The sequence below is a fragment of the Lates calcarifer genome, linkage group LG7_1 (genome assembly GCF_001640805.2).
Source record: "Lates calcarifer isolate ASB-BC8 linkage group LG7_1, TLL_Latcal_v3, whole genome shotgun sequence".
Taxonomy (NCBI): Eukaryota; Metazoa; Chordata; class Actinopteri; family Centropomidae; genus Lates; species Lates calcarifer.
Genome location: NC_066839.1, coordinates 10,100,667 through 10,113,664, shown reverse-complemented (window position 1 = coordinate 10,113,664; position 12,998 = coordinate 10,100,667). Strand labels below are relative to the sequence as shown.

Here is a 12,998-nt window from a genome sequence, read left to right as displayed (position 1 = left end):
GATTTAAGGTATTTGATGCCAGAACACCCTGACACTGGGAGGCCCTCTCCAAGGTGCAGAACTAGTGCTCTCTGTTAAATAATTTCTTCAAAAATTTTCACTTTTTTTTTTGTTTGTTTTTTTTTTCCTGTGACATTTTGTGAAAGTAGCGCTATAAAATATAAAAGTATGAGAGGCAACTCACCCTCAGTATGTCCTCCTGGCTGGAGAAGTCTTCATAGAGCCCCCCACTGAGCTCAGAGGAGTTCAGAAGCAGCTCATTGTCAGCCATGGCAAGGAGCACTTTGTTGATGTCCAACAGGTAATCGGACGGACTGAGTGAAGGAGCACTGCTACGCTCCGCTGCAGACATCTCCTACACCACAGAGAAGCAGGGGAAAAATGATAAATTGAAAAGTGTAGGACACAACTCAGTGACTTAAGTGACTTCCTAGTTAGTGTGTATGCGTACACCATATGTATGCGTGCATGCATAAATCCCTCACCTCGGCAGAAAACTCTCTGGTCTGATCTGTGAAGTTGTGAGAAGATGACGATGCCACAGAGACGTCTACCTGCCTGATTCGTAGCACCCTCAGCTCCTAAAGCAGGCAGTCACACAAACACAAGTTAATCTGAATGCATGAGTGCACAGAGCCCAGCTTAATGAAGACAAACTTATATTTTATGCATCTCACCCTGTGAGCAGAATATTGGCTCTGCAGCCGGAGCAGCAGAAGTCTCAACTCCTCCCTCTGGCCCTCGTCTGGAGTTTGGTTCAGCAGTTCTTCTCCCCTTCTCAGCAGGTCTTCCACGCTGGCTTTCTCCTCATCCATCTGGTGCAGACAGAGAGGGTAAAAGGTCAGATGTAATTCGAATATTTTTGCAAGATAGAATTATATAAAATCTAGTAATTCAATATAACTTCAATGTATCTTAAATCTATATTCCACTAAACAGGCATGAAAAAAAGAATAACTTACACACCAGAAAGTGACATGAGCCATGAGTTGCTCCTTTGCTAAACAGTGTGCTGAAAGGTTGCTTCAGGAAAATACTGTTCAAAACACAATAACAGCTTCCCAACTGCAACACTGACCTTGCTTTGGATTGGTCAGATTTATTCAGCTGGTATGTTTAATGTCATAAACCCTGATAACAAAGACTGAATTCCAGAGTTGTCAGGCCTTGAAATGCCTAATCAAAGCTCGTCTTATCAGGTGGAAGCTTTATATAGCCTGTAGCCCGGCATATTCTTCATAGAAAACCTCATAAAACCTCAGGTTTAGAGGGACAAAAAGAGAATAATAGGTAACCTGGGGCAATTTTCTGCACACGCATTCTGAAATTTCTCTTGAAAATTGCTAGAGATTTAATTGAAACTTTTGACCAGAGAATAGACAGTGTGCTTATTCCCCATGGCACAATACTACAGTATTTAGGTCTCCATTTTAATGAGGCAATTACTATTTTGCCTCTCATTTTCTTTCCATTGTTGTCAATCATGTCTCTTTGAAAGTTTTAAAAACTACATGAAAATGCTATAAAAGGAAACTGGTGACCTTGTTTACCTTGTCATCATCCAGGACGTTTACCGGGTCCTGTTGCTGCTGCTGCAGAGTCCTCAGTGTGTCCTGGAGCTCTGCCTGAAGGTCCTTCACCTCACTGGGGACTAGGGTCTCACTCTCTGTGCGGATCTCCTGGCTGTGAACGACCTGATGAGAAAAAGCAACAACACACCTCTGGCAAGTCAGTCAGAGCCGGTCAGATGAATGTAATTATCAGACTGCATGCTCAAAAAAAATGATCAGCTGAGAGTAATTTGATACTACAGTGATTCCAAACAGAGCCATGTGGTGTTTTGTTTAAAAACTCTCTGCAGCTATTTTAACGCAGTTTGGTTAAAATAAAATATGTTCCCTCTGGGTAAGTATTTTGTGGTGAACTGCTTTTGCTTAAAGATATGATTTAATGGCCCTTGAAGCTTGTACTAATGTGAGATTCTGGTACCTGCTGAGATGCCTGCTGGTTCATCTCAACACTGCCTGACTCAAGGCTGGTCATCATCTGAATGCCAAAAGACAAGGAACAGATACACTGATTGAACAGTCTGCTTTCTATTTGACAATTTAACCTTTTGTGCTCACGCCATGACTGAATTTCACACTGAGCTTTTCATTGGTAAAGACAATAATGAATGTTAGTTTGCAAACAGTCTGTGCTTTTGTACCTTGGCAGTTTTGATATGCTGGGACACTTTGTCAAAGTTGCAGTTGAGCTCAGCCAGTTTGGGCTCCACCACATCTCGGCAGGCGGGCCCCCTGCTGGTCATCAGGATGATGGCTTGGTCCCTCACGTTGTCCACACGCATACTGATGTCCTCCAGCTCCTCCAGCATGCTCTGAGGACAGACCACACAGTAGCTGATCATTTACTTTATCAGTTTATGCTATCAGTCTTTCTCTCTCAGATTGGATAGCAGAGTAGCCTTGGGTCAGACCAGAGAGCTTAGCACAGCATGTGCTGAGATCAAGGTTAGCAGGCTCAGGGACCAGCTGATATTTAGTGGAGACCTTCAGCTGTCATGGTGAAAGGAAGGGAAATGTTAAGAATTTAAGATAACTGTTAGATCTAGTATTTGACACGAACAAATAAGGCTTAGTTTCTCATCTTTTCCCATCCTCTCCTATACCTCAACAAACCTCTCTTATGCCCCTAACTTGACCATATCTTGCTCTCTTTTCATTCTATGTGGCGAAGCATGGTGACAATTGGCAATTATTATTAATAACTACACAAAAAAAATATCCCACTAGTGTCCAAATATGTGTGCTCCTAACCAAATTTCCATCCTAACCAAGCAAAACAAAATCTCTGCTACAACAGAGGACAACCCAAAATGATACATTCAGAAAAGACTGATCATTATCCCACTAATCCCTTCATATGAAAACGCATTGAGATTTCTCTGTCCCAGAAGGTAACAGGAGGAATATTCCTCGATGGATTTTCACAGAATGCATTTCCTTGCCCGAGGCAGTGATTTACATAAAGCAATTCTAAACTACTATTTGACACTTCTAAGCTTGTTATGGCATAAGCTCAGCCAATTCTTACATATTTTTCAGACTTTACTGAAAATCAGTATGAAATAGTATGAATTAATAACCTTGAAATGACAACAGGACAGGACCAGTAATACTGGGTGTCCAGTATCCACAGTTTACTGCCATTCTCCCATTCATCATACAAATGCTTGCTCTTTCACACTGTAACAACTCTATCTCTTACCTTAACCACCTTTTCCCTTTCTGTCGGGGCAAGCCGCTCAGCCTCGTCCAGGTGGATCTGGGTCTGATAGAGCCAGGTGCTGATGTGAGCCAAGTTCTCATCAAAAATTTCCACCTCATTCTGGTGACTCTGCACAAAAACAAAGAAGAACACAGGGCTTGGTGTTTTGATTTGGACATAAAGAAAAGTTTCATTATTGTTTTAAGGTGATTCTGTGTTTTCCCCATTTTCTACCTTATCTAAAACAAAGACCTTTTACCAATTATGAAAGTTTTCCATAACCTCTACATGAACTGCTGTAGCGCATAATTACAAAAGAAACATTTCTTAGTCTCTTTGTTTAAATGGTAAATATATTTTTGTTTGAAGAAGTGATTTGCATGGCCTTGTTTTGTTCTTGATTTGAAGTTTATTTCTCTTCCTCACTACTGCAATCACTTGACTTATGCAGTATAATGAGGAAATGTTCCATATGGAGTGTAAATCAAAGAAAGTCTTGCAATGCTGTTTTTTTTTTTTTTTAATATTTACAAGGACAGGAAAAACTACTGTTGAATTTAATAAACTTTTTACAATTTCAAAACTTACCATGTGTGCTTAAATTGTAAATTCAACATGATAAATGCACGAATAACATGAAAACCATTTCTCATTATCCAGAAAAATATCTTTATAGTCTTTTAGCACAGTAAAGTTAAAATATTGTATACACGCATGCTCATAAAAACTTGATGGGAGCAGATGGGAGAATTTACTTACTCTGACAAAACAGAATAAGGAACACAGCAACTCCTTATTTATTAAACCTTACTGTACAAAATATTTGCTCTCACCAGCACGGCGCTAAGCCAGTCCTCGGTCCAGGTGCGGACCCGGCCCCAGGATTCGTTGAGGCCGAAGAGTGTGTCCTCCAGCTGAGCCTCGCTACCCTCCACCAGAGTCTGCAGCCCAGCGCTGGTCTCCATCAGGCCAGATAGCTCCACCTTACGACGCTCTGACTCCTTCAGCAGGCCCTGGTGGAGCAATACACATATATGGTATAATGTATTAAAAAGGTTCAGGTAATGGCCTCCATGTTTAAATAATTTACTGCCATACCAGCAGGCTGTCAATAGGATTTATCACATACACTGTGGTACACACAAAAATATGGCACGAACTATAAGAAATAAAGACAAAAATAATATCTGCCATGATATCCCACAACCTAGAATGAATGTAAATATTCCTATATTCAACTTAACATTTAAAAACAACTAATTTGAAGAACAAAAAGGGCAGAAAGAAAGAAGAAAGAAACTTCCTACACACTTTTTTGCACTGTAGTGCTGCTGATGACTTAGTGTATCCCTGAGACTCATTTAAAATTGATGCAGTTTCAGTTTTAATACTGTTGCGGAGTCTTTTGGGCAAAGAGGTCAAAAAAGGGGGTTGCTTCAGTGTTTTCAGTGTGTGGAATTATATGAAATTTTCAGTCCTTTTTGGACAGAAATTGGGGTCAGAGAGAGGGGGGAAGAGACTGCCAGGGAATATGGTTTAAGTCACAGCTGAGGCATCCTTAACAGTTCCTCAGCTGCCCTCTGCTCATAATGCTGACACACTTCATTTCCAGCTTTAGAGGGAAAAAGAATGGTGTCCCTACTAATCAAACAGTCCCTCTGCTCCACCTACTGGCTTCAGACAGAAGCACATCTTTACTCCTCCTGGGGAGATACTATATAATGAAAGGTTTAGGACAGCTGCTCACATTAGCCCATGCAATCTCAGCATCAATGTCAGCTGGCATGTCTCCACAGCTGTTCTTCTGCTGGAGCTGAGCCTCATTTGTAGTCAGCCACTCCTGCAGGGCAGCGCTCTCCTTCTGGAACTTTTGAGACAGAGACAAAGCTTTCTCCAGGTCCTGCTTGCCCTCTGTTACCTGTAAAGAGATTTTTAAAAAAAAACACAAAAAAACAAAGGAGCCTCAAACTTTTCTCATATATCTAAATATCACATGAGCTGTGTTTTGTAGAACAAGAAAAAATCATTTGATTCAAATATTCCCAAAAATAAATTACCTGAGCCCCCAGGTCATTGTAGAGCAGTTTGAGAGCAGTAAGCTGCTCGTCCATGGCTTTGGGGTTCTCGGTCTGCTGTTTCTGCACAATCTGGCGACCTGTTTTTATCACCGTCTCCACCTCTAGCTTCACCTCACTCAGCAACTTGTATAATTTCTGCACAGCAAAAAGAAGAGAAATTAGTGTGGGTGAGAGAGACTAGAGTTTGTGTCTGCACAAATAAGAAGTTAGGTTGGCAGATATTTTTGCTCATGTTTCTTGTAATTACTTTAGAATTTGCTGAGCATCTACAATGTTCACAAACAATAACAAGCAGCTACAAATAAACCATTTAAACAGACTGTGTCAAACCAAGATTGAGAGAAGTCTGGTTCTCACCATGCAGCCGCTGAGGTGAGACTGGATTTTTTCTGGTTCCACATCCTTGACATCCAGAATGTGCAGCTCAGCCTTGGCACCCTCCAGGACCCTCTTACAGTCCAGCATGCGCTGCTCAAAGTTAGCAGGCTTCTGGAACAGCTGGTACTTTGTGGAGATCTCTCTCAGCTTCCTCTGCAGTGAGTGAAAGGAAGGGAGGGTTTACAAAATTACACAACTATTTCACAACCTGGATGACAAACAACTGCAACAATACTTCTACACTGATGCCACATATTCCTATTTGTCTTGCATGTAAACACTTTCTACATGACAAACGATGGCAAAATATGAATGAGAAGCTTCCAGGAAGATTTCCAGGACATAAAACACAAGGTTAATGGGAGCAATGCATTATTAATGTAATGATAGTGTAGCAGTGGTGTCAGAAAAAAAACAGTCTGACATCAGTTTCTGCAGTTCCTGATGTTTTCCAGTAGGAGTCACTGTTACCTGAAGCTGATCCAGCATGGTCCCACCACGGGCTGCCTTGCCATCAGTGGTGGGGGGAGGCAAGTTGGCTACGTTCCTTCTTCTCATCTCCTCTACTGTTACTTCGTGGGCTGCGATCTCTGCCCCAATGGTCTGATGAAGGAGTGGAAATGAAAACATGCAGCGTACAATATGCAAATGCACAGACCCTACTTCTTGTGTATTTATGCATTCATTGGGTGTTTTCTGAGTGTTTTTGTACTTGTAATGTAAGATTAATTTTAATGCTCTCTACTGGAACAATGTTAAACTACATCATCCCCATCAAATGAAATAGAAATTCAAATACTCAATGATATCTTGAGATTTCAAAAGACAAATCTATTTATGATTCCTCAATTAAGACTTATTTAACAACCAAACAATATACTCTTCAAATCTATCCTATTATTTTACGAATATTTATTGACACCCTATAAAGTAAGATCCATCAGGCTTGGGTGCCTCCCCAACTGTCTCAGTTTGTTTGGTGACTTCTCTGGGTGTGACTGTGCCCCATACCTGTGCCTCCTGTGGGAGCTGGAAGGCGTCTATGCGATCGGTGAGGTAGGAGGTGAGCGTGTGGTCCAGCTGGCTCAGAGACTCCTGCAGCGATTGGAGTGCCTGCTCGTTCTCCTTCAGTGTCTGCAGCTGCTGCTCGAGGCTGATCTGCCGGTTCACCGCCTGGACGAGGACACGGACAGTCATGAGTTGGAATTTTTGGTCAGGATTATGAATGTATTTCTATGTATTCGGTTTCTTGTGATATTCTACAGAGAAGCTTACAAGGAGATGATCATGTGCTGATAGTAGGACTGCATATAATGTCAGATGTATGCTATTATTAACCATTATACTCAGGAATACACCTCATCTGCAATAGAGCTTGTTTCTGTTGTTCTTAACTGGATGTGACGATGCATAAATGCATATTCCTTATTATAATAGAACAGAAGGATGCCTAATGCTTTTAGATGATTGGAAAAATACATAAAATGTATCAAGTGCACAATGATAAAAATAAATCTATGCATTATGTATACTGAAAATACATAAAATAAATAAATAAGCTTGTCAAACATGACACTATGACACTAAGCCAAGGTCCTGACCTGGTGGTTGAGTTGCTCATAACGAGAATTGAAGGCCTCTAGTTTTTCACTAATGAGTTCGTCCAATATGCCCCCGTCAATCAGCGTCTGACCCAGCTCTCTGATTTGCGTGCGGTTGTCCCCGGGGTGGCGAAGCACGCTCTCCAAAGACTGGTGGTAAGTGGAGAGATGGAGAAGAAGATAAAATTCTAAGCAAATTAGACAAAGTGAAGCAAAAAGGGGGAAAAAGGAAGTCAAATTGTTCTTTTATGAGGCTGCAACAAAGATCAAGAAAGCTGAACTGCTTCACAGTTCCAAAAATTTGCCATCGAAACTGAAAAGAACAGCAGTGGGTAAAAACACAGATCGAAGGAAGAAACCAAACACTCAAGGAAACACGAAACACCAGAGAGGAAAAAGAAATCCGATAAATGGGCAAAAAGCTCAAAGTGTTTGTTAATATCCGTGAAAGATTGAGAAAACACAGAAAAGCTGAGCAAACAGATGGAGTACAGATGCATAAACTGCTGGGCTGGGTGTGTCAGATGGAGGCAAACCGAAAAAAAGACGATAACTGAACGAGAAATGAGAGACAAGTGAGAGAGAGAGGCTTGTCAAGTGACGGCACTTGTTTGGATACAACAGTCATTGTTTATGTGGGGTCATTAAATGTGCTTTTCCTTCCCGGAGGTAATGGACACACAGAGAGCGACAGCCTGACTCCCCCAGAGGGATGAATCTGATTAGGGAACTGGGAGGTGAAGGGTGAGAGAACAACATTCAGAGGAATAAAGGGGTGAGAGAAAGAGAAAGAGTGGGCGGGGGGGGGGGGCGAAAACAGCCAAAAACACATAAGGACAAAGAAGAGCAGGAGAGACATTGTCTTCAAGGGTCTTCAATTTCCTTCATCACTATGTGATGTTACAGAAGCAGCACTGTGATTAAAGCGACTTTGACAGTCATGCTGCAGGCAGTATACAGATATAGCAGCAGAGCAAAAGAAAGGAGGAGAAATTTAGAAGACAAAGTCAAAGACAATGAGGTTATTAACATATAGTTACATATTAAATGGATCATTTGGTTTGAGGAAATGTGGGATTTTCAAACTAACCCAAACTAATGGTCTTTTATACTGTATGTCTCTCCATGCAGTGTGACTGGATGTTTAATGATGGAATGAGCTACATTTCTGGGTGTCTAGAAATGTACGTAGCTTGACTTGTGACATAACGGATGGTTTTAGGTGTGAGATCTCTGTTGTTAATGTGATGTGATGGACGTGGACATGTTTTGGGTTTTTTTCTACTTTTCTGGGGTGAGACAAAAGACAATTTTGTTGCATTGGCTGGAGAATTAAGTTCATTCTATTCTATTCAATCTATCCATAGAGCATCAGCACCTCTAAAAAACAAAAACACAAATGAGAAAAGAAATAAATACAATTTTAAACATTAGAAGTGGACTGCTGGTGTAAATATATTATTCATTCTAATATATCATTTGTTTTTTATCTTGCTTATATCTTGTCCTTTACTCAGATTTATGCCTTTTTTTCTATCTTCAATCTCTGATGCTGCTGCAACAATGTCAATTTCCCCACTGTGGGACTAATAAAGGATTATCTTATCTTATCTTATCTTATCTTATCTTATCTTATCTTATCTTATCTTATCTTATCTTAACTTATCTTAATGAAGTGATTCATTTCCACAGTAAGAAGAGAGTACAGAGATGATATCAGATTTACTTTGTGTTGGCATGTGCCTGCAGCCATGGAGGATGAATATATGAATATGCGTATTTTAAATTCAAAAGTAATCCAACAGTATGTACAGTATGTGAAATTTTGCACATAAACTTGAACCTGAAATAAAAGCGATGTATATGTAATGTTGTAACTAATGTTCTTCTTCAGGTTGTGTGTCTTGCTGTCCCCATTACCTTGTGTTAATAAGGGCTCTACAACTCCTCTCCTTTTGCTGCTGCTGATCCCCAAAGAAATCCAGCAAATGAATTAAGCTGGCAAATGTCACCCTTAAACATTCCTTCACACTGCACCCAAATGAAGGCTTCAATCTAGTGAGTCTGACTGTGGGTAAATGGGTTAAGCACTAATAATCCCCAGAAACTGAACGCTGCCTTAAAAGAGTAAGAGAATTAACAGGAAAAAATGAGGAAAGGTATGAGGCATTTAATGTGATTACAGAGAGTGAGTGTGTTTGTGTGTTGTGCACCTCCAGAGCTTCATTGACGGCCTCAGTGCTCTCGGGCAGGTTGTCAGTAGCTTGGACTTTCTCCTCCACAGTGTTGAGCCAGCTCTGCTCCATGTCCAAGTACTGAAGCAACTCCATCCAACAGGACCAAACCTCCTACACAGCACACCCCAACACACACACAAACAGAAACATGCATTTAAATACAGTTGTGTACAGCCAGAGAAACACAAATGATGTTACTAAGAAGTGACAGCTCTATTGAATACACTCTCACTTTTTAAAGGACTTCACTGTGAGGCATCTTTCAAAAAAATGTTTATAAGTCTCTTACTCAAATTAAACAGCAGAACTCACAGGACAAAGATGGGATGGTGACTAATGGACTTCAGGCAAAGAGTATACATGAGCATAAGCACAACTCAGTGACGTGTCTGACCTTTACCCTGCAGAGTCTGGGGGTTGATAATCAAAAACTGCCCCAAACTATGATTTAACACTCACAGATTAGCACTGAAAACAAGGATCACCAGTATCCCTTCCAGCTTCTCTTGTTCTTTGCATGAAAATTAACAAATGGGAGCTCATGTAATGACACATTGCATAAACCAACACGTCATTCTCATACTGAACTTTGAGAGCTGCAAGTTGACTGACAAATTGGGCCATTCATGCATAAAAGTATGAATTATTTTTGTGTGAATATGTGTCACACCAGCTTTTTATACTGGAAAAAGTCTTTAACCTTAAACTCAAAGACAACTTGAATTCACTATGTTGTCTAACAACCTAATTATCACAAACAAAAAAATTATACAGAAGGACCATTCACACACATTACCTCCAGAGTGTGACACTTGCTCTTGAAGCGGTCACAGAGTTTGTGGTAGTTGGCTAGTACCCCCTCTAGCTCTGAGGTCAGCGCCTGACCACTTCCTCCACCAGGGGGCGATGTTCTGGACACCAACATGTTGATGCTGTCTTTCAGGATCTTTACCTTCACCTCCTTCTGTAGCACATCCTCTTTAGCCCTCTGTGAAAGGTGAGGACAGGTGAGACGAGGACGAAAGCAGCAGACAAATAAAGCAGTCAACAGTCGAACTGACACACTCACCTTCATCTCCTCCAGCGATGCCTCCAGCTCCTCAGGACTCTTGTACTCAAAGTCCCTCATGAGAAACTCCTCGTCTACCTGGGTCATCCACTCCTGCATCTCCGCCAAGTCCTTCCTCAGATTCACCTGCTTCTCCTGACTCTCTGCCACACGCTCCTGATGGCTCAGCAGCTGGATGGAAGCATACACCATCAGGTTTGTGAAAGAACCATCAAAATAATCTAAGACTTTTCTTTATAAGCCAAATTGAACTCACTACATGGATGCTGGGTTTTTGGTTTGAATTAAGTGCAGCTGTATTGCATAAAACCAAGCTTTAAATCTAAGACCTGTGTGACTTTGTACTTAAGCTGATGGTTTATTGTGACACTATTGATGGTGACACATTCACTGCATAAGATAAATAAATCATGTATCAGTGTAATTATGCTAACGAATATATGCAAATACACACCAAACAAGAAGCCTTACGGCTGTTAAAAGATGAAAAGCATGTACAAAACAACACACCTGTGCATACAGAACACAAGCAGAAGCTCACATAAAGAGTTTTCCTCACCTGTTTACTCAGTGTGTCCCACCTGCCCCGAAACTCATCCAACTTATCTTGCCCCCACTTGGCCAGTCCTGGGACTGCAGCTGCCTGTACAGCACTCACATTCTCTCCCATCTGCTTCAATGAACCTTCCACTGACTCTATCTCGTTCACATACTCCTAGTAATAAGACAGAAAAAAATCTTTGGAATAATACCTTGGAGAAATTAAAGGCACTGCAGATATTAATCCCAACTCTTTATTGTTAAGAGATTGCTATCTTAATAACAGTAAAATTGATTTTTAAGTGTTAAAGTCATGTCGTCTTTGCCACAAAAGTGTCAACATATGTTGGACAAAAAAGAAACCTATGCTTTAATTTTTTGTTTTGTCCTCTCACCTTGCACTGGTTAAGCTCTTCCTGAAGACTCTCTGTGCCCAACCCTGTGGCATCTCGAGACAACAGCTCCTGAACTGCGTCCAGCCAACGTTCAACTTGCAGCAAACACACCTAAAAACACCATTAAACAACCATGTTATTAATAATCACATCTCTACCAGTAAAGAGAGAAACTCTAACATACAGTGGCAAGTTTCTTATATCACAAGTGGCAGCTACTCTACCTGATTGTCCTTCATGCTACCCAGGATGCACTGCAGAGTCCCCAGTTCCTCACGGGCCCTGGAGGAGAGTCGACTCCATCTTTGTAGTTCTGCAGGATCGGAGGCTTGCTGTGTTTGCTCAATGTCTAGACACAGGCCCTGGGGTGAACAAGAGTTTGGGCTTAAAATGACATGTCTAAGCTTTGTCTATAAGTACCAGATCACCATGGAAACTCTTATTACCACGACAGGAATTTGCTATGCAGAAATTACACTGAGACATGAAGGATAACAGTCAACCTCTTGGAGGAGGGGAGAGGTCATCTCTGATCTCTTTGACTGACTGGGGCTTCATTCGCGTTGTTTGCATGTATGTAACCTATACAAACTAGTCAGTGGAATAGAAATTGAAACATCACATAGCACCTGTGTGCTAAGTGACCCGCTCCTTAAAATATCCGCTCCTTATGGTGCTACTTATAAGCAAAATCTCCAAAGGGTACCTACAATTATGTAATGAAATTCCTCATAACATCATGTACATAATTTGTTACAGTAGTAGTGTGAAAACAATGTGAGGAAAAAGGACGGAAATACAAGCATTTCTACAAAGACAGTAATGTGTTATTAAATTAACAACCTTCACAGTATTTTAGTACAGTGATGTACTTACCTTTCCATAAATAAATAAAACACAGGTTATTACACTTGTGGTTAAAGTGCCACCATTTTTAATGGAGGAAAAACAACCAATCATGTTTATATCTTTAAAACAATCCACATTTGTCTAGAGTGGATAATTAAGTTAATTGCTAATAGGACTCAGAGATGCTGTCATGGGACTGTATGTTGTGGATGTCAGGCTGACTGACTGGTTGAGCAGCTCCACACTGAGCTGTTAGGAGCTCCGTGTTGCATGCATGGGCTCGCTGCCCAGAATGTGCCAAGTCCCCACCCCTCCTCCTCCCCCCTCTCGGGCACCATGCCCTATCTGCCACGATAACAAGAGCTCGGACTGAACTGCATTCCACTGAAGACAGAGGAGGAGAGAAACACACACAGCAACACACACTGAACGCAAAAAACAACTCTCAACACAAAACTACATACCTAAACACACACACAACTACACACACACCCTTTTCCTTCTACAAAGAGGTTTGATACAGTGCAAAGGGAAGTGTCTGGCTGATAAAGGGCCTATTGTGTGCCAGAAAAAGATTGACA

The 12,998-nt window shown here is 41.1% G+C and overlaps 1 protein-coding gene across 1 annotated transcript in view; it reads right to left on the bottom strand.

Annotated features, from left to right (window-relative positions):
• Nucleotides 1–12,998, bottom strand: part of LOC108880895 (dystrophin-like) — a 169,394-nt gene that overhangs the window by 118,641 nt on the left and 37,755 nt on the right. Inside the window, 20 exon segments of the mRNA XM_018672611.2 lie at nucleotides 185–355; nucleotides 486–581; nucleotides 678–815; nucleotides 1,551–1,694; nucleotides 1,990–2,046; nucleotides 2,210–2,380; nucleotides 3,271–3,399; nucleotides 4,104–4,283; nucleotides 5,018–5,188; nucleotides 5,328–5,483; nucleotides 5,706–5,879; nucleotides 6,198–6,329; nucleotides 6,738–6,899; nucleotides 7,328–7,477; nucleotides 9,541–9,675; nucleotides 10,361–10,552; nucleotides 10,634–10,804; nucleotides 11,193–11,348; nucleotides 11,569–11,679; nucleotides 11,793–11,930. Coding sequence (XP_018528127.1) covers nucleotides 185–355; nucleotides 486–581; nucleotides 678–815; nucleotides 1,551–1,694; nucleotides 1,990–2,046; nucleotides 2,210–2,380; nucleotides 3,271–3,399; nucleotides 4,104–4,283; nucleotides 5,018–5,188; nucleotides 5,328–5,483; nucleotides 5,706–5,879; nucleotides 6,198–6,329; nucleotides 6,738–6,899; nucleotides 7,328–7,477; nucleotides 9,541–9,675; nucleotides 10,361–10,552; nucleotides 10,634–10,804; nucleotides 11,193–11,348; nucleotides 11,569–11,679; nucleotides 11,793–11,930 — 2,934 coding nt within the window.